At 39.9% G+C, this 26,227-nt stretch overlaps 3 protein-coding genes across 3 annotated transcripts; all 3 read right to left on the reverse strand.

Moving 5' to 3' along the window:
* Positions 1-2,056: 2,056 nt before the first annotated feature.
* On the reverse strand, positions 2,057-7,233 carry fbxl22 (F-box and leucine-rich repeat protein 22). Its single transcript, XM_061035412.1, has 2 exons — positions 6,661-7,233; positions 2,057-2,754 (listed from the first exon to the last, which is right to left on the reverse strand). The coding sequence occupies exons 1-2, from the start codon at positions 6,996-6,998 to the stop codon at positions 2,406-2,408; spliced, it is 687 nt and encodes a 228-aa protein (XP_060891395.1). The 5' UTR covers positions 6,999-7,233; the 3' UTR covers positions 2,057-2,405.
* A 2,800-nt stretch (positions 7,234-10,033) lies between these two features.
* usp3 (ubiquitin specific peptidase 3) lies at positions 10,034-20,676 on the reverse strand. The gene is made up of 15 exons (XM_061035413.1): positions 20,211-20,676; positions 19,526-19,586; positions 18,930-19,067; positions 18,522-18,605; positions 18,250-18,331; positions 18,069-18,148; positions 17,003-17,116; positions 16,570-16,683; positions 16,055-16,204; positions 15,827-15,933; positions 13,896-13,976; positions 13,675-13,793; positions 13,436-13,549; positions 11,331-11,398; positions 10,034-10,772 (listed from the first exon to the last, which is right to left on the reverse strand). The coding sequence occupies exons 1-15, from the start codon at positions 20,296-20,298 to the stop codon at positions 10,310-10,312; spliced, it is 1,863 nt and encodes a 620-aa protein (XP_060891396.1). The 5' UTR covers positions 20,299-20,676; the 3' UTR covers positions 10,034-10,309.
* Positions 20,677-22,915: 2,239 nt separating this feature from the next.
* si:dkeyp-73b11.8 (BPTI/Kunitz domain-containing protein) lies at positions 22,916-26,184 on the reverse strand. Its single transcript, XM_061035424.1, has 6 exons — positions 26,068-26,184; positions 24,701-24,892; positions 23,848-24,024; positions 23,642-23,686; positions 23,356-23,434; positions 22,916-23,234 (listed from the first exon to the last, which is right to left on the reverse strand). The coding sequence occupies exons 1-6, from the start codon at positions 26,129-26,131 to the stop codon at positions 23,144-23,146; spliced, it is 648 nt and encodes a 215-aa protein (XP_060891407.1). The 5' UTR covers positions 26,132-26,184; the 3' UTR covers positions 22,916-23,143.
* Between the last annotated feature and the right edge of the window lie 43 nt (positions 26,185-26,227).

The raw sequence follows: 26,227 nt of genomic DNA on the forward strand, positions 1-26,227 counted from the left end.
CGGGTTTTATACATGCATGCCTCGTCACAAAGCTGACATGCTCTGGACACTGTGTGGAGCTCTGACGTTCATCACGTACTTTTAATTCCCTCCCTCATCACTGTTTGTTGTATGAACGTGTTGGATGACTTACACACTGGAGTATTCTCATCTACAAGTCTATCTTAGGTCTACTGCCTTCATACCTTCATCAGTCAGAAGAGTTTTCTTGCTGTTTGTTCCAAAAGTCAGAACTGAACTGGGGAAAAGGCGTTTAAGTTTGCTGCTCCCTCAACTTGGAACGAGTTACAAAAAGAGCTGAAACTTAACGAGCTTCTCTCGTTGGATGCTTTTAAGAAGATTAAATGACCTGGAGGCGGACACGTCAGGCTGTAGATGATCTCACTGATAAAGGGATTTGTGTCTTTTCATTTCTAATGATGTATTTTCTTGTATTTGTATGTTTAGCTGCTCGTTGTCTGTGTGAAACTCAGTTCATATCGCTGCTGTTTGTCATGGCCAGGACACTCTTGAAAAAGAGATTTTTAATCTAAACGAGTTTCTTATCTGGTTAAATAAAATAAAAATACTTAATTTAAATGTGTCCTGACTCGTACCAAGTCAGTATGAAAATCTTTGGTCTCACTGGGAAATAACTTCTTGTACATTTGAGGCCAGATGGAGGTTAAAGTTCTAATGGTCCTAATGGAGGTTTTAAAAAGGATCCTGTGGCTCAAATCATGTAAACCACACTAACCATCAGCTCTTTCTGCATCGTGTTACCAAGCGCCCAAACCTGTTTACTGAGGCTCCAGAAAATGTACGTTAAAATACAAATTCACAAATCACAAATCACAGTATACTCAAATATACCATAAATTGTCACTAAGAGCAATCTATCACCTGTAGCCTACATAAATACAATTCACAATGAAAATCTGCAATAATGGATTGAATAAATCTGTAAAAGCTCAAATAAATAAATTTGACAATAAAATCTCTTCTATATTTTCAGTATTGTTTTGAGTTATAATTATGACTCACATTCACATTTTAAAAAAAGTTTAATGTCCATCCTATAACAAAGGAAAATTGTGAAAAGTAAAAAAAATACAAATAAAAAAACAGTCAATAAAAAACTTTTTGTGATGTTAAAAGTGAAACTGAAAAAAGGAAGAGGAAAATCTGCAACATTTGGTAAAAGAAATATGTCTGAATAGTGCACATCTGTGGCACAGAAAAAAAAAAGCTTCATAAAGTTAAACTGCAGAATAAATATAAAACATAAATGATGGTCTGTCTTCAGCGATGCAGTTACAGGATGTTGCCTCCATGCAGCAGCAGCCTGCAGTATACTTGTCACATGGGCTTCAAAGACAGACACACTCACCTAATCAACCTACTTTCATACATCTCTCAGTCTTATATAACATGAATCCAGTCCCTGCTCAGGCACACTTTGCCCTCAGAGAACCCAACCTCCAGCTCTGACATGTCTCACTCTGACACAGACAGAGAAAAGGGTGTCATCAGGCGCCGTTTGTTCTTCCGCATAGTGTAGGTGTGAAAGTGTCCTCAGGCAGAGGTGTGAGCGATATTTGAATGAACTCAGCATAGCTTAGTATGAAAGAATGGAAACAGTTGTAGGCTGTATCTGTTTGTCTCTTTTTCTTAATATTTACAAAACAATTTGCACAATATTTAAGGGGGACTATTTCTTAGCAATTTTACTTTCTGTGAAAAGTAGACTTGCTTATCACTTCATGTTCTGTATTGATAAAAACAAACAACTACAAAACTATCTTGATTAGTGAGCTTTAGAACAGCTGATTGGGTCGCAAAGATAAGAAAGCACTCATCGTCAGAGCACACTGAACAACAAAACATGCTCTCTCCAAAGAGAAATATTTAACATTCCCTACACACCCATACACATTCATGCATATTATCACAGTTATATAAAAAAAATTGTGCCCCCTGTTTCCAGTCTTTGAGCTAAGCTAAGCTAACTGGCCTCTGGCTTCAGCTTCATGTTTGCACTGAAACATAATGGTACTTATGATCTTGTCCGACTCTCGGGTTTTTGAATGTTTTCCAAAATCTTCAGGATTGCGATCATAAAGTTGTGTTATTAATATCACTGTAGATAAAGAAAGACCATCTGTTTATTCATTGCAAGTATGTAAAAAAAAAAAAATGTCCCTGAAGAGCTTAGCCTAGAATAGAGACAGCCTGACAATGTAAGTATGAGTAAGGAGGAAGACCACGTGTGTTTTATAAAAAAGTATAAAAAGAGGATGTAAAGACACTTCCATGAAGCACGGTTACAAATCAGCACAATAGCACCACGGTGAAGATCTTTAAAGTCCAGCAGTTACAGGAATGCTCCTCCTCGTTGTCCCCCACATGAGAGGATTTTTTTTCCATCAGGAGAACTGCAGGACCTTCTGCAGGGTCCTCCTGAGCGGCACCCTCTCCTCAGGTTTGCTGTCTGGGATCATGCCGGCGCTCCTCTCTGCACTCAGCTCGATGCCGGGCCTCTTCCTTTTGACAGCCTGCAGCCCCGCCTGGGTGACGTTCCTGCAGAAGTCAATCTTAACCTCCTCCAGACTCGCGCCGTGAGCCGCCACGCCTTCCAGGCCGGAGTCGGTGATGCGGACGCAGTTCTCCAGGTGGAGGCGGCGCAGCTTCCTGCAGCTCCGCAGCGTGGCGATCACATCCTGGTCAGTGATGTGTCCACAGCCGGACAGGGACAGGGAGAGCAGGTTGGGACACCTGAAGCACAGATAGCAAACAGTTGCGATCATTAACCAGTGGCACGTGTTGGAGTCAGACGTGTATGGGACCTGTCCTGTGTCACTCGTCAACCCCTCAGGACATAATCTATAGCATTGAGGGGATTAGCTTGTTTGGAGAAGGACTAGCCCTAAGTAAGCAATGCTATTTGGCTCGGGTGCTTCTACCTAAATAATCTTTAGGACTCAGATTACAGAGGAGATCATACATATCGTATAGAATGAGGTGTAAGCAACACCACTGAAAGGCAGCAACATGATCTGTTAACAGGGCCGTTTAATACCTGGACCAGGCTATCTTCTCTTAACACACGCTCCCTCTGGGCCTTCATGTTTCCGCTCTCCATAAAAAGCTTTTGTGAATATAAGAAGCATGGCGCTATTTCACCGAACAATTACAGGATGTTTGATGAATTATAGCATGACACAAAAAAAAAAAAAGCATTTTTCTGTTCCTAAACGTCACATCTGAAAAAAAAGGAAACTTGAATTGTTGCGTTGGAAGGCATGTGTTTGCTGTATGTTTGCAGCGTGTTTCAGGAGTGCACTGCAGCCTTCTGGCAGGTTGTCAGCGCAGAGCTGGCAGACACACACACACGCACACACACACACACACACTGATGGCAGAGGCTTGAGGATGTCATTCACGTTTCCCTGATGCAGATTACATAAAGACTTACATAATCTTACCACTTTACCACATGTGAGCCAAACACAAGTGTTAATAGTGCTGTCCCAGTAACCTCTGAACAGGAGGAATAGCAGTCGATTCACGTGCTCATCGCTTTGATGCACGGGCTATGTGGGGGATTTATCTGCAGATATAATTGCATGGTATTGACATTGACCCCCCGCCCCCAATCCCCTATAAGAGAGGAAGTGGAGCGGTGCAATAAGAACTCAAAGCAAGTGGCATTTAAGGATTCAGAAGTCTCTTATTAGTGTCCCAGCAGAGAAGGAAGAGAACATAAAGGCAGTGAGTGAAGGTAAACATGAAAAGAATAAAACTCCTTCAAACCTTTGTTACATAATCCAGACTTTCTTTTTTAGCACGGATCATTGTGTATTTGTGTGTGTGTGTGTGTGTTATCTAACTTTCTGCATTTTACCTTTTCTTCATCTGCCCTCATTACAAATTCCCCCGATGATGACACTCTGATTAAATAGTTTAGTCTGACTCATAATAAGGGGACTGGTTTAGCGTACCTCTGTGATTGCAAAATGTTGTTGATGGCTTTCGTCATTGAACCATTTGAAGACAATGTCTCATTGGCAAAGAGGTAACCAGAGAAGCAACCACCACTTTTTATAAACATACAATACTACTGTTAGGTTCTTTATTTCACTCCACAGCACCCATTGATTGGAAAGAGACGTCCTATTTAATACAGTATTCACTTTTTAGATAACATATATGACGTGGTTTTGTTGCTCCTATTCAGAGTGCTTTAGAGTATGTCAACCTTGTGTTCAAAGAAGGCATCGTTGTATTTTAAGACACTGAGAAATTAGCTGTTTTTTTCCCCACAGGCACAGATTAAAGCCTGATTTTGGCTAGCGAAAATAAGCATCCACATTTACACAACTGGTGCACCTTACTGGTGCTAGTGTTCCCCCGACGGCTTACCATTTACTAACGCCTTGGCTCAAGTCTCAAGTGTAAATGATTTGTGATGTTGTGACAAAAACCCTTCATGACAGAAGTTAACATGTTTATTATAAGCTGTCCGTCTATCGATCTTTTAAAGTGTCTAAAGTGTTTCCATCCTTTAACTCTGATTTGAGACTTGACGTTCATACTGAAACAAACAGTGTGGCCCTGCAGTCTGGTCTGAGCTGAGCACAAGCAGAACACCGCACGGCTAACGTGTAATCATCTCTCTAATGACCTGTTTCGGTTTCCTAACGGTTATTTTGTCTGGTCAAATTACCCAGTGAACTCTAAAAGGGACTGAGACGTACATTTAACGTTCAGCTGCTGGGCCTTTTAACTCAGACTTCAGGGCTTCTTTAAACCATCTAACTTTGGTAGCCTGAAGAAGGTTCAAAACTTAGAGCGAAAATAGCAACCCAAGATGTGCGTCAACTGTTTCGGAGAAAGACCGCTTCACTTCATCTAAACGACGCATAACAAATGTTGGAATGAAGTATTTGACCATAAAAGCCTACGAGCTTTTTGTGCCACCCACTGTGCAACCCACACATGGCATGATGGCCATGTGAATTCATGTTGTATCATTCAAAAGTATTTGAATGATACAACATCATCTGGCATTAGAGGAGCATTACACCATGAAGAGGCCCATAGACATGCTGTGTTTTATAGTTTTTTCCATGAGGATAATAAAAAAAGAAAAGAAAAAAGAGGGAGACAGACATGAGCTTGGCGTCAGAGTTTGAGTGTAGTCTTCTCCAGGAAGAGGCAGGCAGAGACAGACGCACATGTTCATTCCTCTGACAGCAACAAAGAGCCAATTGTAGGCTCCACCTGCCTGCGTAAATCTCCACTCTGCAGCTGACTGGGAGGGTCTGTGGCTAAAATCACTCTTTATCGCCCCCACAGCTCCTCAGCGTCCCCTCCCACTCTTGTCACGTGCGCTTCTTGCTTTCTTCTCTCTTCGACAATTTGGGAGGGCTTTACTATCAGTATGCTCAGAGTGTGCCTAAAGGGCGGAGAGATACAGGACCCAGACGAAGTAGGTGGTTCTAGTTTTTTTTTCTGACTGGGCTTACAGCTCTCATGTCTTGAGTCTCAAATGTCACAATACAGGAAATCCTCACAGGGTCCTGAACTAAGCCAACAACCCAGCCCCTCTTCCCTTCTTTCATCCCAGCCAGCTGCGGCGGCCCGGGCTCGCTCACATCAACGCTCATATACTGGCCGCCTTGAAGAAATTACCCAGAGACCTCATTACGCCTCTCCAGGCTGATTCCTGCATGCATTCAGCCACGCACACGAGGCCAACAGCCAATTCAGTGACCTATCTATTCCAACTGTCACATCATTCAATATGTATAATTTGATATGTGACCACAGTTATGTTAGTTAATAGAATCAGTCTCATGTCCCACAGATGTGACATTTTTCTGTCTCTACAGCCAGCTCCTGATACTCCCATCTGTTTCTCATGATTTTCTTTCCCTTGCTGTTGCCTTCAGCTAAACATGGCAGCCTCAGTAAGCCATGTGCCTACGAATGAAAACAACTCACTTCCTTGTGGTGGGTGTGAATACTGACCCTGAAAAAAAAAAGAAAAAAAAAAAAAAAAAGAAGGCAAATCACGTGATCATCCTCAAGGCAACATCAGACGACTAACATATTTTACACATTTTTCTTTTGTTTGACCAGGAACTGACTGGCTCTAGTACAACGTTTTAGCATCATCTGGTGAAAAGCAGCTTCAAGGATGGACAAAAATGACCTTAAATTGCAGTCTCACAATCTGAAATGAAGCTGCTCACGATAACTCAGGATGTGTGAGAGTGGTTTTAGCTCTACAGTCACATTTGAGGTTGTGGTTTGTACTGTTGTCAACAAAGGGGTCATGACCCCCCCCCCCCCCCCCCGCGATGGAGCACAAGATACTGTGACTTAAAGAACAGTTACACTTCTGTGTTGCATTTCAACTGCAGGTCTGATCTTTGAGATAGAGGTAGTGTAACAAATCATCGTTTTATACATTTTTCTATCAGATGAGAAATAGTTAAAATGAGTTAATCTCACATATTTATTCAATCATAACTTCAAGTCAAGCCACACACCGCTTCAGATTTAAGTGAACTGCAAAGTACACATGTTTTCGCGTTCTGTTTCATTACATGCCAATTCAAGGTGTCACTACAAAATACAAAACAAAGCAGGTGAGAACCACACACAAACACTCACATGCGGCGGACCTGGGCCAGGAAAGTGCTGACCAGGCGTTCGTGTTTGCTGCATATGTCCCTCTGAAACGAGCTCTTCAGCCAGTCCTCTATGTTGCACACCTGCAGGACTCTGCTGGAGTACCAACAAACGGTAAGGTAGCGCAGCGAGGGCCCCAGCACAAAGTTGTCCCTCCTCAGCTCACACGGGGAGCTGAAGAGAAGTAGATTCCAGAGGCGGGGGTCCATGAAGACTTCACGCAGCTGATGACAAGTAAAGGACAAACTCCTTCGGCTGTCTTTGTCCAGGAAGGAAAAAAGGTGGAGGAGACATTCGTGGTTAAGCCCGGTGAGATGCATGTTGAGCCGACACTAAACAGAAAGACGGGCCTGGTCCCTGAGGGGGGTGATAGGCCTGCTGGTGAGCAGCAACAATGAGCCTGTGGACCGTATTGTGTGGCCTAGATACATGATGCCTCCTCAGGCACATGCTGCAGGCCTGCACATATAAGGCCGTGGAGTGCGGGCTATTTTGGGAAGACAACTGCCGGTAGAGTCAAAGATGGAAGTGTTTGAGCCATACGCTCCCTTTCCATCTGTCATGGATCTCAACAGGCAGCGAGCACCGGACTCGGCCAGATGTTTACACTAGCATGGCCTACTTCTCAGATACAGATAAAACCAAAAAAAAAAAAATCTGCGATACGGCAGCACCGATGTACAAACTACACAAGTTAAAATGTTCACTCGTTGTGGAGACTCAAAAAAAATGCTTTTGGAATTTTAGTCTCTCTGTTGGGCGTTTGCCCTCCTTCACTTTGCAGAATAATGTACTGCAGTTCCACATAAGGCTGTCTTCCCATTCATTATTTTTAGATATGAGAAAGGGAGTGAATGTAGTTTTAAAGATCTTTAGCCAGATCATTAAACTTTTATGTGGAAAAGCAGCATGAGGCGCACATTATTACGTCTTAAAACAAGGAGTGGTGGTGTTTTTGTCATTTCAATTGCACGAGTGATAACAAAAAAATGCCCATTAAATAAAAAGCAGTTATTTATGGGTTAAATTTTGGAGGAGCAAAACATTTTGATCAACTTAAATTTGACATATAATGAAGTCTAACAGACTTATTTGAATTAGCCTTTCAGCACAGTATAAACAACGAATGACCTATAATTTTTAAAGAACAATTTCAAGTGTAAGCTGTCTGTAGTGCGTGATTATCTTAGAGCCCAACAATACTATTTTAATTACCTACTTTTAGGACCGTGGAACATTCACGTGTTACGTTCAATATAATTACAGAGCCTAATTATCTCATAACCTCCACCTGGCAACCCTTCCTGTGAGTGAGAGCCACAAGCACAAACAGCTCTACTAAGGAGTGCGCCATAGAGAACATTGTGAACTATGACTCAGGCTGTGCGTTTGAAATTGCTCAATTGGAGTGCAGAGGACATCCTGAAATGGCCAAAAGGAAAAAAAAGAACATTATATCTATGTCATCACTCCAGCCTGCATTACCGGTTATTTTCTTTTCCCACATGTTCTCACCGACCTCTAGAAAATGTCAGTTGTTGTCATGTTGGGAAATGCCATTGTCAGGAGGCTGATTACAGAATGTACTGTGACTCACTGCGTCAATAATGTTCTTTACTAGACCTCTGAGCTGACAAACACGATGCAATGTGAGCTTATTATTAGCATCTGTGATCGAGCCTCCAAGACAGGAAGAAAAAAAAAAAGGCCACTTGTGTCATTAATAGGGATAGAGTAGCGAGCCCATGGCCACCTGTGAGCCGGCGAGGGAGAGCAGCTGTTCATCATCATACAGGAGTGCTTGTTCCTGCCTCAGCGAGGAGGCTGACTGGCTGGCACGTGTCCCGAGGGGGGTTAGGGCTCTTATGTGCGAGCGTGTGTGTTTGTGGGGGCGGAGATGTTCAGAAAAAGGAAAAAAAAAAAACACAAAAAAAAAACCACACACACACAAATGGCTAAAATGTTGGCCTCTGCTGTAAGGTTGTGCTCAGACAAATCAAAGGCTGTTTTCTATCAGGAGTTATGGTAAGGGTGCTGAAGATGCTGAGATGGATATATTGAGAAGATAAACACAGCAGTACTGAGTCTGTTTGTTCCAAACTCAAACATGTGAAGGAAAGATTCCTAATGTGAATATCAAACTGCGCACGTATGGTCTAAATAGTTTGTACATAAAATGTGTTGTTAAAGTTCCTCCAAGGGACACAAAGCAATAAATACAACTCAGCCACAGCACTGGAGGAACAGATGAGCAGTAACAGTTTTGTCTTTCATTCAGATCCCTGGCTAACGATTATTTTTACGATCAACGAATCGGCTTATTATTATATTATTTGTCTAATTGATTAACTATATAGACCATGTAACATCACAATTGCCTGCAGATAAGAGTGAAGTCTTTAAGTCATGTTGCTTAGTCCAAATTAGTTTTAAACCAGAAGACACCACTGAGACATTAAGCAAGTAGACAAACAGTTAATCACATTTGAAAAGAATTGAACAGTTCAATACTTGCCATTTTCGCTTCTGTGACTTGTTGCTTGTTTTAGTCGTTTAAAAAAGGACCTCATTGGGTTATTACCTCTTCTTCCATTCATTGTTCTCCTAATACTGTTTTGGAATATCCCCTTCTGTGAATACTAGGCGAACAGTATAATGGTTATTAAATTACTTAAATATTAAATTGACTTGATTCATTTAAATCCCACAAACCAAATTCAAAGCTGAGTCACAAATACACTTCAGATCGTAAAGGGAAGGAGATACGGTATGTGTTTCTAAAACAAGAACCACCTCATGACTATTTCCTGACTTTCTACTAAAATGACTGAAGCCTCTGCAATCAAATGTCAGTAGAATCAAACAGTAGCACCCAGGGGAGCCAAAGATTTTCACGTCTATGAAGACTAACAGTAGAAACAAAAAAATAGTTTTTCTTCCTTCCTGGATTTAACTCACTCCAAACGAATGTTCATATAATTGGGGAAATGTGAGTTTTCTTTCTGAGATGAAAAAAAGAAAAGACGTCAAACATTTTGAAAAAAAAGATTCTGTATTTCTTTATGTTCACTTTCATTTCATCAGGGTCTTTTTTTTTTTTTTTTTTTTTTAAAAGTCCATTTAAATCAAAATCAAACATTACTCCAGCATCAACACAGACACAAAAAAACATTGAGAATGATTTTTTTTCACATTGGTTTCTGATAAAGACGTTAAAATAAGTTTCTAAAGCCCTAACGAGCACGTGTGTCAGTCAATCAATGAATCGCGTTCTATGTCCTAAAATCTTCCTTAAGATATGGAAAATATGAATTATGAGGTTTTTGACAAAATACAAATTTCAAAATAGCATCTATTGTTACAGTGACACAGTGTCTTGACATTATCCATCTCATCATTCTAGGCTAAACATTGGACCAACCGAGGTTTTCCAAGGCTACAGCTTTACTTCATTGTTTTAAACTACTTTCGTTGGAATCCATAAAACATAGAGAAGTCTACCTCGACTTAGGGATACAACATCAAGGAAAGAAATAGCACGTGAAAATAACTATCTAAATCAAACACTGGAAATGGGACTGAGGTCGAGCCGAAATGGGCCGAGGAGCTGGTCTGAGGCAGTCTGGCTGAATCATTGTGCAACCGCTTGTGCTGCTTGGCTGGCTTCCTCTGTTGCAGCCTTGTCCGAGGTATCGCTGTTTGCCGCGGCCTCCATTAAAGCTGCGTCAGCGTTATGCAGTTCATTGTCTTCACCCGCATTTACCAACACAGCATTATCAGGAGCTGGTACATCCAGAGTATCTACACGTGAGGCTGCAACATCCATTAAATCCATTTCTGTGGGAGCTGGCTCTGCTGCAACCTCTTCCTGACACACCACTGAGGAAACACTGTGCGCGCCAGACCTGCCTGTGGCCATGCTGTTGGTGGCGGTCTTGTCCGAGGCCACCTGGTTAGTCCTCTCCACGTAGAAGAGGATGTAGGCCTTGGCCTTTCTCACTGCATCCTCATTGGTCAGAGTCACTGTGCTGTCATTGAAGTGGTACCAGCGTCCCTCGTGGCTGCCGTAAGCTGTATAATGCCCCGAACCGACCCTGCGGACACAGACACATATCTAACCTTGTGCTGTCTGGTTTGTTAAAACACTTCTTACTGAACTGCTGCTGAAGTTAGAGGGACATGTGCAGCAGCATGACCAAATATCAGCAGTGCTACATCGCCACTCAGAGGCCTAGGGTGAAACAGCAGGTCTTTCATGGATAGTTCTCACCAAAGCTAATGTGTTTTCTGAGACTCCCGGCCTAATGCCTTTCAGCATTTAGTGGCTACATGAATTTTTAAAAAGCAGCTGTCGACTGTGCTTTGCAACAAATTGGATCACATTAGTTTTGACAGGCTGATTGACAGCCATCTGCGGTAGGCAGAGCCGGTTGGCAAATGGGTTATGCCTGGATTTATGTCCCAGTCTTGATTGTTTTAGTTAAATATGCTCCGCCGGTGAAAGAAAAGCACGTCTTTAAGATTGAGGGAAGTAAGGATGTATACTGCAAAACTTGAACAATCACAATGTGATCATTAGAAAGGCAGATAAAATAGAACTTTTACTTATTTCTACTACAACATGTTTTTACTGGGATACGTCATCCACTCACCCAGATCCATGATGAACTACAACAGCAGAGAGGTCGTACAGGCAGCTTTCTGGTAGTGAATTCTCAGGCTGCAAACATGAAAAAGGAGAGCGATAAGTACCTCATTCCTTAAAGATTAAAAACAGAACAAGGGAAGAAGGCAGACCAATACACTGCACATGGAAAAGACAATACTCTCAAATTCATAAAAACACAGAAAGAAAACCCAAGTGTAAAAGCCTCAGCACGCTAAAGGACTCATAGATGATTCACACAAGGACGAACTAATCAATGAAACAACAAAGTTTGATGTTAAACGTTTTTCATTGTTGCCTTCTCCAGGTTTTAAAGATAACAGAACGAGTGCAGGTATCACCAATTTATCAAAAACATGAATAATAAATAACTACAGATGGTAGTGTCCGTTTATAGTTCACTGCCCTTTAAAGCTCATCTTTTATTTAACATTTATTTAATTATTTTTCTTTTCAATAAACTAATTCTAACATTTACTATCATTGATTGATCTGAACATTATTTTCTTCGTCTGTTATGAACTCTAAAATGTTATAAATCAGAGGTCCATTTAAAATATCAATCAGTTGTAAACATGAAGACCAAACAAATCTGCCATGAAGGGTTTACACCTGCTGCCAGAACAACACGGAGCACAAAGACTAAATACAACATGATAAATAGAAATATTTCTGTTTTAATCTTTGATTACTGGCATGTTTTGTTCTTTACAAGAAAGTAGAGAATTCATGTGGATGTATTTGTTCCTGTGCAACTCTAACATGTTTTACTAAATGCATTTGAGGAATAAAAAATGTATTTAAAATAAAATGGAATAACCAGTAAATCCTCTGTGCATTGCATTGAAATAGAAGCTTGAAGTGGCTTTTGTTCTGTGTGTAGCTCATTAAATCAAGCATCACTATTTTCATTTCAGTTTAAATGTTGGTATAATTCATTTTAATGTAAGCTTTATATTAGTTCCTTTTGTCAAATTATAAGTAATTGTCTAATTAAGAGTGTCATACACTATGTAACAGTCGGCCCTCTGGCAGTCAGAATAACATTCATGTGGCTCTCTTGGAAACCAGTTGCCCATCCCCGCTTGAAAAAACAGAAACAAAGAGAAAATAAATGAATCTAAAAGTACGGAAATAGCAAAATCCTCACAAAAGAGGCTTTATATTTAGCATGTTCATTAATCGATGACTTTGTAACTTAGAAGCCCTCAAATAGTAGCTATTGTATTAACTTATCAACTAATTGTTTGTACATTGCAACGCAAAGACAGCACCCATAATTTTCCAGAAGAAGTTCTTCTCAGGTCAACCAGCAGAGGTTGACAGTGATCGCCCTGATGGTCATAACAGCACAGCGTGTCTTTTCTTAGAATACAAATCCATCATCACTGACTGTCTAACAAAGGTTCGGTTTGACTTAATCACCAGTTTGGCAAAGCAGCTATTGTAATTATTGCATATAACAGGATATAATAAGGTACACTCTTGATGCTGTCAGCTTTGTTTGTGCCAAAGTCAGAATGCAGCCGTTTCAAACTCATATTTCAAATGCTTTAACAATATACTCGTCTGGTATTTTCCTTCAGATATGTCCATGTTGCCACTGCTGTCTTGCCTCCAAACCCATTATTACCAAGGTTTAAATTTGGCACAAGAGCACTGCGTTTTGTTGGTCACTGGATGTCTCCTACAAGAATAACTAAAGTTACACCAATAAAATGTCCACTTTAACTATTTGGTTGTTTATCTCCTGGAATCTTTCAAAACATAGACCATTAAAATAATAGAGTGGCTTATTAACACTAATATCTGTATGGATGTTATTTTATTTGAATATTATGTTGTGGATACAGCCAGTTTTTTACCCATAAAACTGCAGCTTATTTCACTGAGGACAGAACTGAAAGAGCACGCTTGACCTCTGACCTCATACATGCCTAATTTTAAGAAATTACTCTTCAGAATAAGTTGCAGCACTTCCATCGTACTTGTGTCATACTTTCCCCCCCTGAGCTACACCGTTACCTGACATTCTCTGTCTGAAATAAAAAAAATTCCTAAACTATATCCTATATTTCTGTTTGAGCTCACCTCCAGTAAGTAGCCCCTCATATCCAGGCCTCGAATTGGAAATTCGACATAGGTATCCACCTTGTTTCTTAAAAAGGCTGTCCAGTGGAACCTTTTTAGGTGCAGACACAAAACCTAGAGTTGGAAATAAAACCTCAAATTAGACACACGTAGAAAAAAAAAAAATGTTTTCCTCTACTACTTTACTTTCATGAAATAAACAGTCAGTTTTAGACACTTGCAGAATCTCCCTCCCTTACCTTTGGCAGCTTCTGGACCCAAAACTTTTTCGTGGATTTTTGTCTCTTTTTACACTTATGGCAGTAGTACAGTTCTGTTTCATCAAGTTCTTCCAGGTCAGTGAAGCTACGTAAGCAGTCTGAAAGAAAGCAGAGAAATAGAAACTCAATCAGCTCAGCAGTACATAATGAGATACTAATACTGGCAAAATATGTCTGCTGACAGAATCGATAAAACATACCTCGTAAAGTGCATGTGGGCCCTGGCTCCTGGTCCTTACTCCTCTTTTGTCTAAACTGGCTAGGAATGTCCAAAGATAGATCTGAGTGGCAGAGAGATTGAAATGAATCTCCTGTGTCATACATCAATGGGCCATTTTTGTTTTATCAATGATCCTCTCGAGTGATTGTGTTTACGTTATTTGATTTACTTCATAGAGAGCAAACCAAACCTTTGTTTAAATACAGACAACCAACATCTACAATGACATGACACTGTGTTCATCTATTGTTTCATTCACTGAGGGCCAGATTTACTAAAGGATTGCGTGTCTTAAAACGTGTGCAAACTTGATACCACCAGCAACAAAAGTGCTATCTGATCTACTAACAGTGAGGATTGCGTCTTTCAAATGAGCAAATCAACACGCATTGACCATTTAGTACGTTCGCCTTCATGAATATGCAATATGGGGCGTTTCTGCCCTAACGTGCAAAACACTGGGAGGAGAAAATGCAAACAAGTTAAGTTAGTACACGCATTGCGATTTACCAAGCCTAACAAAAACTGCGGTGATTGTGACGGTGTCTGTATTTAACACCTTTGAAAGGAACGTGCTTATCCAGGAGGCCAGCGTTACGCACAACAAGCTGCTGTTATTGTAGTTAGGAGGAGACATAGGCACAACAGACAGAATGACATTTGATTCAATATTCTAATCATTAAGGAAGAGAAACACCATGATTACACTACAGGCTATTGTTGCCATAGCCTACAGCCAAAGAAAACTGAACATTCACAGCCTCTGAATTCTATAGAATTTCAACATCTATGTCTTCCTATTTCCCTCTTCTCACCAACATTACATTTTAAACTGGGGATTTCCTTTTTCTCGGGTCGCGCTCCTCTCCACAATGCGCGCGTCACCTCCCTCTAAAGCCCGCTGCTGCTACTCTGTAGGACGCTTGGATTGGGGGACCTCACCACTGTTTGTACCGATACCTTTTTCCAGGGCATTTATGTCCGATCAGACTCAGCACTGGCCAGCTGTCTGGTGCGCAACAACGGCCCGTGCCACAGAGGACACAGCTCGCACAATGTATGACACTTCATTCTTCAGATTAAGGGAAGAAAGGAGAGGCCATGTTTAATGCCGATGTTTTCTTATAACCAAAATTTTCTTTGTAATATTCAGATTTATCTCCTATAGTGGGCGGCAGTAGCTCAGTCTGTAGGGACTTGGGTTGGGAATCGGAGGGTCGCCGGGTCAAGTCCCGGCATAGACCAAGTCCGGAAATTGGTCTGGTAGCTGGAGAGGTGCCAGGCCACTTCCTGAGCACTGCCGAGGTGCCCTTGAGCAAGGCACTTAAACCCCCCCCAGCTCAGGAGCGCCCACTGTGGGCCGCCCTCTCACTCTGAGACCTCTCCATTAGTGCATGTCCATAGGATCCTGTTTGTGCATGTTTGTGCAGCATGTTAACTAGACAGAGCGTAAAAAACGAATTTCCCCTCGCGGGATCAATAAAGTATAAATTATTATTACTATAACTCGAAAGTATTGTGCGTTTATTTGCCTCTCCCACTAATACCTATTTTGCGCTTGCAGTCATCCTGCTTTCTGTCCAAACTCTCCATGATATAAACCAGTAGGACACGCAAAAGCCTAACTTAAATAGTATGGCCTCCACAAGGTTTGCACCTGTTGTCATTCACGCAAATTTTCTTAGTAGATCACCCGCAAAACGCCCACCAACCAAACGTTTCCCAATTTTGTGAGTGAACACGCAATTTAGTACCCTTTAATTGGGAGCTTAGTAAATCTGGCCCTGGGTCACTAAAAGGTAAACTCCTGCACACTGTCTAACTTGCAAAAAAAATAAATTCACTGAATCACAAAATAACTGAGCCCTTCAGTCAGCTTACTGCTTGTGGTTGATGTTTCTGTTTTCTTACCGAGGAACGGGTCAAACTTGCGGGATTCTGTCCCACATATCAGGCAGTTCACTTCATTCTGAAGTATGCCACCAAAAATGGATGTGACAACGCTAGCAGTCCCATTACTGCAAAGAAACAAAGACGGACATAAAGCAGATTTAATTAATAATCAAACGGTAACACCATCTAGTTTCATGAAAATGTATTTTTGTTTTTGACATGATAATTGAAATAGAATGGGCTTACATGCAGCATTTGCCCTCTTCGGTGGACAGTCTGACCCCGTCCTGAGGTGGGACTGGGTGCGACGCCCCGTTACGACTGTACTGGAGCTCCCTGTGGAGGTGGTCCAGAAGGTAACGCATGAACTCATGGGCGTCCTGCTGCTGATAGCCCCTGGACACAAAAACACACGGTAAGTTAATCCACTCTTGAATGCATACAACATTTTATTATACACCACACTTTATCTATCTTTGGACATTCCTAGCCAGTTTTTTCAACTCCCTATATTTTAATTTATAGAGTATTTATTACATTCTTTTTACGGGTATGAATGTGTATGTGGGTATGGGTGAGATGTGCATGTGTGCTGTGTACATATTTTATATTTTTATTTTATATGCTGCAAACAGGATTGCTTCAACAAAGTTCCGTTGCTTAACATGCAATGACAATAAAGATATATCTATGTTTAGCACACTGAAAGAAAACAGAAGTGTAAAGTTCATTTTTTGATCATTTTCAAGTGTTTGACCTACCTGAAACTTGGCATGATTTTCCATATAGCATAAAACAGGGAGTCTGGACTGAAAGCGGTCTGGCTGCCTTGCCACAGGGAGCAAAGGGTTTTCCTGAACTCTTCCACCAAAGACCTGCGCAACATAAAGAAACCTTGTTACAATGCGGCACATCGTGGGACGTCCAATGATGTTCAAGAACAAAGAAAAACACCAACACCTGTTCTGTTTCATAAAATCATTTCTGTATGCTCAGGGTGCACAAATCTAGTGTTGCTCTGCATCCACATAAAGAACATTTACACCGTTATGAGGCTCAGAAGAAAAAGGTAGTCATCTTCCAAAATCAGTCAAATGAGCAATTTTTGTCAATATCATACTTGCTACAATAAATTAAAGACCAATGCACTCAGCCCATGAACCCCCCCTCCCCCCCTCCAGAAGAGGACCTTACACACTGGTGTCCCCCTGGCTGCGGGTGTGGTACATCCTTCTTCCTGCCGTCTTACCACTGCGAAGAGCCACTGCAGGCAACTCTTTGAAATAACAGCTGAACTGCTCAATGTTGCTGTCAAAGAAACGCATGTTAAAGATGTTTGACAATTGAAATCTACATTAAAGCAAACAATGTCAAAGGCAGGAACAGCCATGTCAACAATAAATAAACATTAAGACATTACTGTTCCCTATGTATCTCAACTACTTATAAATACAACATGAAATTGAGTAGTTAACAGTTAAATCTCTGTTTGAATCTGGGCAGTCTTGTATTCTCACTTTTCCATGGACACGATGATTAAAGGACCAAAAACATACATTTTGTTAAACTAACAAGGTAGCTTGTTAGACAACATGATTGCAAACTGATCAATGCTCAGAAAAGATTCAGATATGGTTATTTGTATCCCGTGCTTATTTCAAAGATATTGCTGCTTTTTTCATTCAAATTTCAGCCTTTTTATTCTTTCCTTCTTTCCAGCTGCTCCTTTAATAAGTAATGACATATAGAAGCAACCGTTTGTCACGAATGATCTGAGCTAGTAATGTTATGAAAGGGGTTGCCATGCAGAAATGTTATATACAAGCAAAATCTCATAAGATTGTATTATACATAAATATTTACACTTCAAGTTTGTGCATATCGATTTTAACACCGAACTGAGATGAATAGAAAATATGTGATGGTAAAAAAAAAAGAAGGAAAACTGGTAAATATTATTTTAAAATTCTGTGGCATGTTTGGTTAATGCTCAGCAGTAATATATAACATGTACTTTATATAAAGTAACTTGAATAGTACTTAGGATCCAGGACAAGGACTGTACGTGTTAGCTGTAAAACCTGGGCTTTGGCTGTGTCTTGTTTCCATGCAGCCTGAGTAATTCCCCTGCCTGTGCCCCAGACTGTATTAATAAAGGATGACTGATCATGAGGCCCAGGGTCTACAGGGGTAGAGCTACTGAACCATGCCACAAACCCCCTTTACCACCCACATACCTCATCTTCAGCGCAGAGCTTACCTGAGAGACTGCAGAATGGCATTCATGAAGCATGTGTTCCCCAAGTTCCTCAGGCCTGTAGCACCTAAAGCAGCCCCATCCTGACAGGGACAAGTGAAACACGTAAGTGTGTGCGTAGTTTTGAGAAATAAATCGTCTTCCCACAACAATATAGAATATCAGAAAAATGATAGGCGCTTACATTATCTTTTAACAACTTGCTGTCTTGGTCTGTGCTCTCCTGAAGTTTTCTTTTTCTCTGTCTTTCACTCATCAGTGCTGAGCTGCAGGAGGAAATAAAACATCTTGACACTGACTTTGTAAAGCGTTGTTTATCTGAATATTCTTTATTTGGCTTCTTTTTTTTTGGGGGGGTTGATGCAGCTTGGAGTTGGCTTTTTATGTCAGACTATGTAAAATCATTTTTGGTATGGCCAGACTGATAGAGAGTTCATTCTTGAAATGAGTACTTACTTCTCTAAACTCTGGAGATGTTCCCTCACCTTCTGCACCTGCCCCAGTTTGGTGTCATTAACAACAAAGTCATCACATCTGTAACTACAAAATCCGTAACAGTCAAAACACACAAGTAGTTGGAAATTCAACAAACCTAATGAACACATTCAAACTTTGCATTAGAACTGTGGGATTTTATATGATATGCAGCATGCAATACTTAACCACGGATATGAATGTGGCAGAAGGCCCTTTCAAGTAATAATTCTCAATATAGTTTGCATGTCTTAGTTTTCCTTATAAATAACACGTGTTCCCATGATCGCATCATACTGATCTTTTGAACGATATAAGCTTTTATAACTGTACTTTAGCACGGCCCCACAGTGAGTCGACGGAATAGAAAAAGTGAGGAAGGACACTCACCAAAATACAGAGTAGCTGCTGCAGTCCATGCAGACAGAATGATGGGATTTCTCTTTCTCTTGTTTCTCAGCCTTCTTCTGGGTAATACCAACGGCTTGGCTCTCTTCAAAATGTTTCTTTGCATGTCCATTGACATATCTATGAAAAAAGAGATTACTTTATAACAAACATGATCTGGAACTACTTGTAAATAATCTAATATAAACGGTAACAGACATTGGTATATGATATACTGTACTTACACGTGTTATAAAAGAATCAGCCCATGGAAAAGAGAAATTGCAGTTTTCATCTTGAGTCTAATGGTGCCCCTCATCAACTAGAGAAAATGTTATCTTGAAGAAATGTCCTCTTTTTTTAAAATGTTTTTTTTCCAAATATTGATAGACAACATTGGGTTTCAGGTCTATATTTATACCCAGACATGTCTCAGCTAACGTTGACTTCTTTTTTTTCTCACTGAAACACTTCACAGCATTACAGGACTGACATGGTTGTATAATTAACTTGTCTCAGTTGGAGTCAAAATGCTTACGAATTGCAAAAGTCTTGAAGTAGCGAGCCACTGAAAACGGCATCAACACACTCCAACTTACCTCCCACAATGGACCACCAGACAGGTAAGGCAAATCCATGGACTCTTGTTAGACCTGCAATCTGGAGACAAAACACGAAGCAGCCTTAAATCATTTGTGTAAACTTAAGAGAGACAACGTTATGCTGTGATTTGCTTTTGAGCGGTCCATTCTTTCAATAGTCAAAAGTACAGAAGAGGATTAGGGCCACACATAAAAAAAAATAGAGTTCTGACTTTATTCTCAGAATTCTGACTTCTGACTTTATTCTCGGAATTCTGACTTTAAATTCAGATTCTCAGTTGAAAATTCTGACTTTAAACTCAGAATTCTGAGTTTAAACTAAGAATTCTGACTTTAAACTAAGAATTCTGAGTTTAAACTCAGATTCTCAGTTGAAAATTCTGACTTTAAATTCAGAATTCTGACTTTAAACTCAGAATTCTGAGTTTAAAATCAGAATTCTGAGTTTAAAATCAGAACTCTATTTTTTTTTTTTTTCTATGTGTGGCCCTAATCCTCTTCCGTACAAAAGGCATATTTAGACATACAAATTTGATTTCTGCTCTGTTGACTTGAAGCTACATCATCTACCTGTTTTACTCACATGTAGTGGTATAAGTGGCAACAGAAAATTGGGACACAGAACCTGCAGTTTTCTTTCCATTATTAATTGTATAAAATGAAAGACTAACGCGTTTCTTACCGATGCAGCACCAGGAGGACGGGGTGCCGTTTGGGAACCGGGAGGAATCGACGGGACTCACGTTTGAGTTCAGATGAGGGCACTCCATCAGTTTACAAATGTCAAGATAAGTTAACGTAAGCAAAAATTAAAACACCACCAGGAAAACCAAAGCACTACAACACTTAGCCAATTAACCTAAACCTGCTAACTAGCTGTCGTTAGCTGACCAACTATTTCTGTTGGCGAACGCACGTTTTCTGTCTTTGCTAACGCTAACACATTTGCTCGCTTTTCTACGTTTCCTGCATAGTTTAAGCTTTATTAGTTTACGTAAGATACGCCAAATCACGTATCCACTCTGAACTGCTGTAAGTTTAAAAACGAATGCTATCTTTGGTGTATAAGGTACTAGATAACCGCTGGCGTTTGCCACAAACAAATGGAAATAACTAGAGGAAGTGACGCAGGTCTGCCGGCTCGACCGCAACTACAAAACAAAGATGAGAAACAGTGTGTTAAACTACTTCCGCCTTCATTTACGTCCCCTGGTAATTTTGAAACACCACCATTGCCTGATTCTCAGTTGAAAAGGATTTTTTTAATTTAAGTTTTAAGAGCTGGTCTGCTTTAAATTAGCCATCTTGAACAATGTTAGGGGTTAACTTCTCTAACGAATCACTATCACCGTGGCAGTCACGCATGCGTAGTTGCAAGATATATATTCACAGAGAGGCCACGCTCACCCAATGTTCTCGACAAGTCAATAGACCAACATGCAAAAAAGGGAAATTAAAATGATTAAACGGCAAACCTACTTACCATACGTGCCAACTCAGTATTGTTTTCCACATTTTTCAATCCAGGTTTTGATAGAAAAAATCATATACAAAAAATATGATGAGAGAAATAGGAGAGAAGGGTAAAGCTATTGTTTTTCCTTCCAATAAAGGGTTCCCTAACTTTTTTTCTTCTCCTTTGGCCAGAACACACGCACACATACACATCGACACATGGGCACATATTGATCAACGAAGTAGTGCCTTTTTCTTTTTAAAGAGAAAGTTCAAAGTAAAAGTGAGAGACGACTTCAACATGAAACTTCTCATTTTTTGCAGTCATTGCTACCAGTATTTTTAAACTTGACTTTTCTATAAGCACGAACAACTAACTTAAAATCAAAAAACAATAATGATGAACATCTTCTTTTATGATACATTCCAGTCCGGCAATAATTTCAATGATTTAAGTGTGGGCTTGATTTGTGCTACAGATTATCTCAGTTCTGGTGCAGCTGTGAGACTGCCACTCACACTTCCTTGTCAGTGTCCATTTTTGATCTGTGGTAGCCTACGTGTTGATTGAAGCAACCTCAGTAAAACCCATCTCACACAGGTATGAGTGTGTCTCTCTTTATTAACCACAGTTGAAGCAACATTGCATATAGGGCAATATATGACATGTCATGTTTGTTTGTTTGTTTTTGTCTATGTTTTTGTAGTTTTGACGTCTCGTGTGGATTCATTGTCAGCCTTGTGTTTACCTGGAAGTTCACTCGCAAAAATACGCTGTGCATTGTCTTGATTTACTCCTTGATTTACCCCCTCCACTTCCACCCCCTTCTTAGTGGCCCCAGGTGCCATTTTGGTAATCTCCTGCAATAACAGTCTTCAAACATACAGTGCACATTACATTTCATCAATAATAGTGGGAAACATCAATGAACCACTCTTATCTAAATTTTGAATTATTAATGCAACTTTTAACTGTATGAAAGCAAAACAAAAAGAAGGCAATACCAGGTATTTGGTTAAACAACAGTTTGTCTCATACCAGCACAAAAACACATGGCATGTTTTTATTAGTTGGACAATCTACAGTCAATCTTTGAAAAGTTAACATTTTTATATCCAAAGCTTGAGCACAAGATTACATACATCCAAAGATAAATGTCAGGAAATTGGAAAGGGTTTTTGACTCTTTCATGCTGACGTCTTAACAGCTTACAACAAGAGATTCACAAACGCTGAGGAGGGAAATATAATAACAGAGAGAGGGCACTCACTGGGCAGCACTTTACAAAAACAGCTCTAAATATATGTGTTGGATTCTCAATGTCAGTGTCTTCAGATGACTTCAGACAATTTTTCAGGAAGATGTTTAGCCAGGTGATGATGCAGTTATATTTTGTAAACAGTGAAATGACCATGCGATCACATAGCTAAAAGCATTACAGGTAAATGTGCACACACAGACGAGGAAATGATGTAGTTCTGCGTCTGTTTAGCTTGAATCTTAGTCAAAAACATGTTCCTATTTTTGGATTGGTCTGCTTCTATTAAACTTGCGATAAACAATCAATTAAGTTATTGATAAATGCACCATCCTTTTCCTGGATTAATTGTTGACACGTCTGGTCGGAAAGTAATTCTAAAGGTCTGTCCTCATTTCCTGGATCCATATTGCTAGTTCTATATCTATCCAACAGTCCAAAGCCACTTCATGTGTAGTACTCCTAAACATGATACACGACATATATTTATAACTTTTTACTCTGTAAAGCACTTTGGTCAACCTTGGTGGTTTTATATAAATAAAGTCGACTTGACTATAATCACACGACAAATAAAAGTAGTGAGGGCTCCAACCTAAATATTTGGTGAAAAAAAAGAAAGAAACTTAAGTTGGTTATTCCTTTAACAAAATTAATTTTATTCTTTCAGCTCTTTTTCTTTTTTTTTTTTTTTTTTTACAACTTCACCTTGAACATGTCGTGAGGCTGAAAAACAAAACAAAGTTGAACCAAAGTCCCTCCTTTAAATGTCAGTACAAAATTTAAGCCGAACTTCAATGTTATAATCATTTGAAATGTTCTTTATCAAAACTACAAGAGTTATAATACAAAAGTAAAGTGGTAAAAACTCCACGTGATGAGATCAAGATGATACACTCTTCTATGACATTTCGATCCTCTGGTCCTGAAGAGGAGTTTCAGTCTGGGGCTCTTGGCTTTTTCCTCCTGACTTCTTCTTGGAGCCCTTTTTCCTAAAGAAGTCAGATTCACATTTGGATGATTAAAACAGGGTAATTATGTCCTGTTGGACATTCTGTTATTTAAAAAAAATATTTTAAAGATCAGGCTTAACACAAAGTAAAATGGTCTTACTTCGACTGGACGGTCAAGACAATCACTGTTGTGAAGATCGCAACAATAATGACAGCGAGCAAAACTCCACAGATGATTGCTGTAAAGATAACATCAGTCAGTTGATTCATGCTAATGGTTAAAATACTAAAATGTGTACAAATTATACCTTTAAATATAGAGTTATCAGAAGTTAGGCATTTAAATAAAATGGAATAAATCAAAAATATAGTGCTCATGAAGACGATGTGTAATTAGTCACTCATTTTAGCTAAATATAACATTTAGTTCATGTGTGTCTACTGACCAATGGGAGTGTCAGGCTCATCCTCTTCCAACTCATCCCCTTCATCTGAGAACAGAAACATATAAAAAAAAAACATATAATTGAACCATACATTTAATAGTATCATTACTCACTCACCAGTTTGTAAGCATGCATGGACATTTTGCTATGTTAGTATGTACAACTATCAGGAGGATTGTGTACATGAGAGAGAGATTTGGGCTCACCGTGGATTCCGGCACAGGTGGTGTTGCAGCTGTTAAAGTCGAGAAACCGGTTTCCGTTTCCGAAGCATCCAGTCCAGAGGAATTTTTTGCACTTTCCATTAACAGAATCATAGTAGTATCTCAAATGCTGACCACTGCAACCACCTGTCACCTTTTTGAAGTGGCAAGCCTCAGAAGCTGTGAAGACAAAACATCATCGTCATGAGCACCTGCATCTTCAGCAGTGATGGTTGTTTATTAAAAATACTCATGTATCACACATTTTATTGAGTTTTTCTAAACTTCTCACTTATGAATACAGTAGAGTATTACAAATATATAACTTTATCAAGAAATGTTTTAAACAGCAGGTGTTTTCATTCACGTTATGTCCTGAGTGGTCCCCATCTTTCACCACTTGGTGGCGTAATGCTAATACACAATGCCGACATGTCTCTCCCGCAGCCCCTGAAAAAACTGTACAAACGTTTAGAAAATAATAATGATAAAGTAACTAGTTGAGTGATTTGGCTGTATTAAACTGATATACAGAATAACAGTGGCTCTGATCATTTCACATGATGACTCTGCTCCTCATTAGACAGAAGAGAGAGATCTGTCATTACAGTTTCAGTTTGACCAGGGAGGCTCACGATAAAGTTTCCTTTCATGGCTCTTTAGGCCATAAAACTCTTCCTCATTCACCATCTCATGTTCCAAAGTCCACAGAAAACAAGTCAGGACGAAAAAAAAGTTCACCTATACTTTTAGGCCATCTTCACTAGACATTTAGTACAACCAAAACATAGAGAGTGGTTAAACAAAATAAGTGATTTCATCAATTCATCAGTTGAAATTCATAAATTCCTCTCACCATCCATAGGGTAGAGCGTCTCTGCATCAGCAGAACAGTTTCTTATGCATTCTCTCTCATTTAAAAAGCGGTTGCCATTTCCTGCTTGGCCCTTGTACAGGAAAGGACTGCACCGACTGTTGACAGGATCATAATACAAAGCGAAGATAAATTGTGGCCCCGTGCCTGCATCTTCTGGAAGGTCACAGAAATCTGTGGGATTATATCAAAAAAAAAAAAATTAGTTGTATTGGCAAAATTAGTTGTTATGGTTTTCAAACATGAAGTATTTTGAACATTGCACTGTAACTATATGATGGGTGTTTCTGTAGACATCATGAGCCAGTACCTGTGATCACATAACTAATGTTTAACTAACTTCATCACCAGAGACCCACTCCCTGTTTTTATCACGGCAATAAAAAGGGCAATTTATGGTGCAATTTCAGTCGTCCCGCCCTTCACAGATGTAACAGAAGGCGAATGTTTCCAACTGTTTCTTTAGGACCCAACTTTTTTTTTTTAAATCTCCAATACTTTAGATTTTGGAGGGAAACTGGGCCCAACTAACTGACGAGATATCACTGGATGTCAAAAACGTTGGCCTCCCCATATAGTATGCAGGTTTTGGAGGCGAGATGAGGTTTCAGGCAGACGTAGTTTCAGTCTTTTTAATTAGGCTCAGACAGAAATGATCTCACTGTTTAAAGGTTGGAATTACAGAGGCAGATGATATCCAGTCAGTTTAGCACATTCATTAGCAGTGTGTAAATAACATTTCCCAGAGAGAACATTTACATTAATTACCATCTTTTCTTTTTGTTGACGACTAGACACAATCATCTGTGGCTGCATTTGCAAGTTACAACATGAGCATGGAGTCAGTAAAACAGTTACAATACAATGATATCCTGCTGCAGTCTAGACTTGTATGAGCTGAAATTACTTTTGGCCATCAAGTGTATTGATTTCTTGTACAAGCGAATATTTTTTTTCTCTTGCCGTGCGAAAAAAAGAAGCGGCCATTTCTTTACTGTACATGACGTACACCTACAGTTTAGCTTTTCAGTCAAGCGCCAATGTAACCGCCATGTTGCTTTGTAAGGACTAAAGGTGAAGCTTTATCTCTTTGATCGAGGTTCAGTGAAACAGAGCCATTACATCGAAGTGAAAAACATGTATGATCACATTAAAAGATATATCAAACACAAATTTCTACTTTTAAAACAAAAACATAAAAGCAAAAAGGCCACCACATCATAGTTAACCACGAATGACGAGCCCAAACCCCAGCCTAGTCTTAAAAGTCAACTTAGGGCCCATAGACTGACATTTTGTCACAGTTTTAAATTTAAGGCAGTATAAGTAAGAATAATAGTATAATGTACCTGGAACTGACTGGCTCATGTGGAACGCAGCCAACACAATCCCAAAAAACAGCAGGTGCTTCATCTTGCTGTTGGTCTGTGCGCTGTCCGTCTAGGAGTGAGTGATGGTTGTAAACTACAGTGGGAGTGGGTTGTCCTTACTGACCTTTGGACCCTCACT

The sequence above is a fragment of the Labrus mixtus genome, chromosome 4 (assembly GCF_963584025.1).
Source record: "Labrus mixtus chromosome 4, fLabMix1.1, whole genome shotgun sequence".
In the NCBI taxonomy this organism is placed as follows: domain Eukaryota; kingdom Metazoa; phylum Chordata; class Actinopteri; order Labriformes; family Labridae; genus Labrus; species Labrus mixtus.

Bases quoted from the DNA above. Each gene is read 5' to 3' on its own strand.
- fbxl22 (XM_061035412.1), bottom strand. From the start codon at position 6,998: ATGCATCTCACCGGGCTTAACCACGAATGTCTCCTCCACCTTTTTTCC. The intron at 2,755-6,660 runs GTGAGTGTTTGT...TCTGTGCTTCAG, and splicing joins CTGGCCCAGGTCCGCCGCAT to GTGTCCCAACCTGCTCTCCC.
- usp3 (XM_061035413.1), bottom strand. From the start codon at position 20,298: ATGGAGTGCCCTCATCTGAACTCAAACGTGAGTCCCGTCGATTCCTCC. The intron at 19,068-19,525 runs GTAAGTTGGAGT...CTTTTTTCATAG, and splicing joins CTGGTGGTCCATTGTGGGAG to ATATGTCAATGGACATGCAA. The intron at 13,550-13,674 runs GTAAGGGAGGGA...TTCCAACTCTAG, and splicing joins GGGTCCAGAAGCTGCCAAAG to GTTTTGTGTCTGCACCTAAA.
- si:dkeyp-73b11.8 (XM_061035424.1), bottom strand. From the start codon at position 26,131: ATGAAGCACCTGCTGTTTTTTGGGATTGTGTTGGCTGCGTTCCACATG. The intron at 24,893-26,067 runs GTACATTATACT...ATAATCCCACAG, and splicing joins CATGAGCCAGTCAGTTCCAG to ATTTCTGTGACCTTCCAGAA. The intron at 23,435-23,641 runs GTCAGTAGACAC...TTATCTTTACAG, and splicing joins TGAGCCTGACACTCCCATTG to CAATCATCTGTGGAGTTTTG.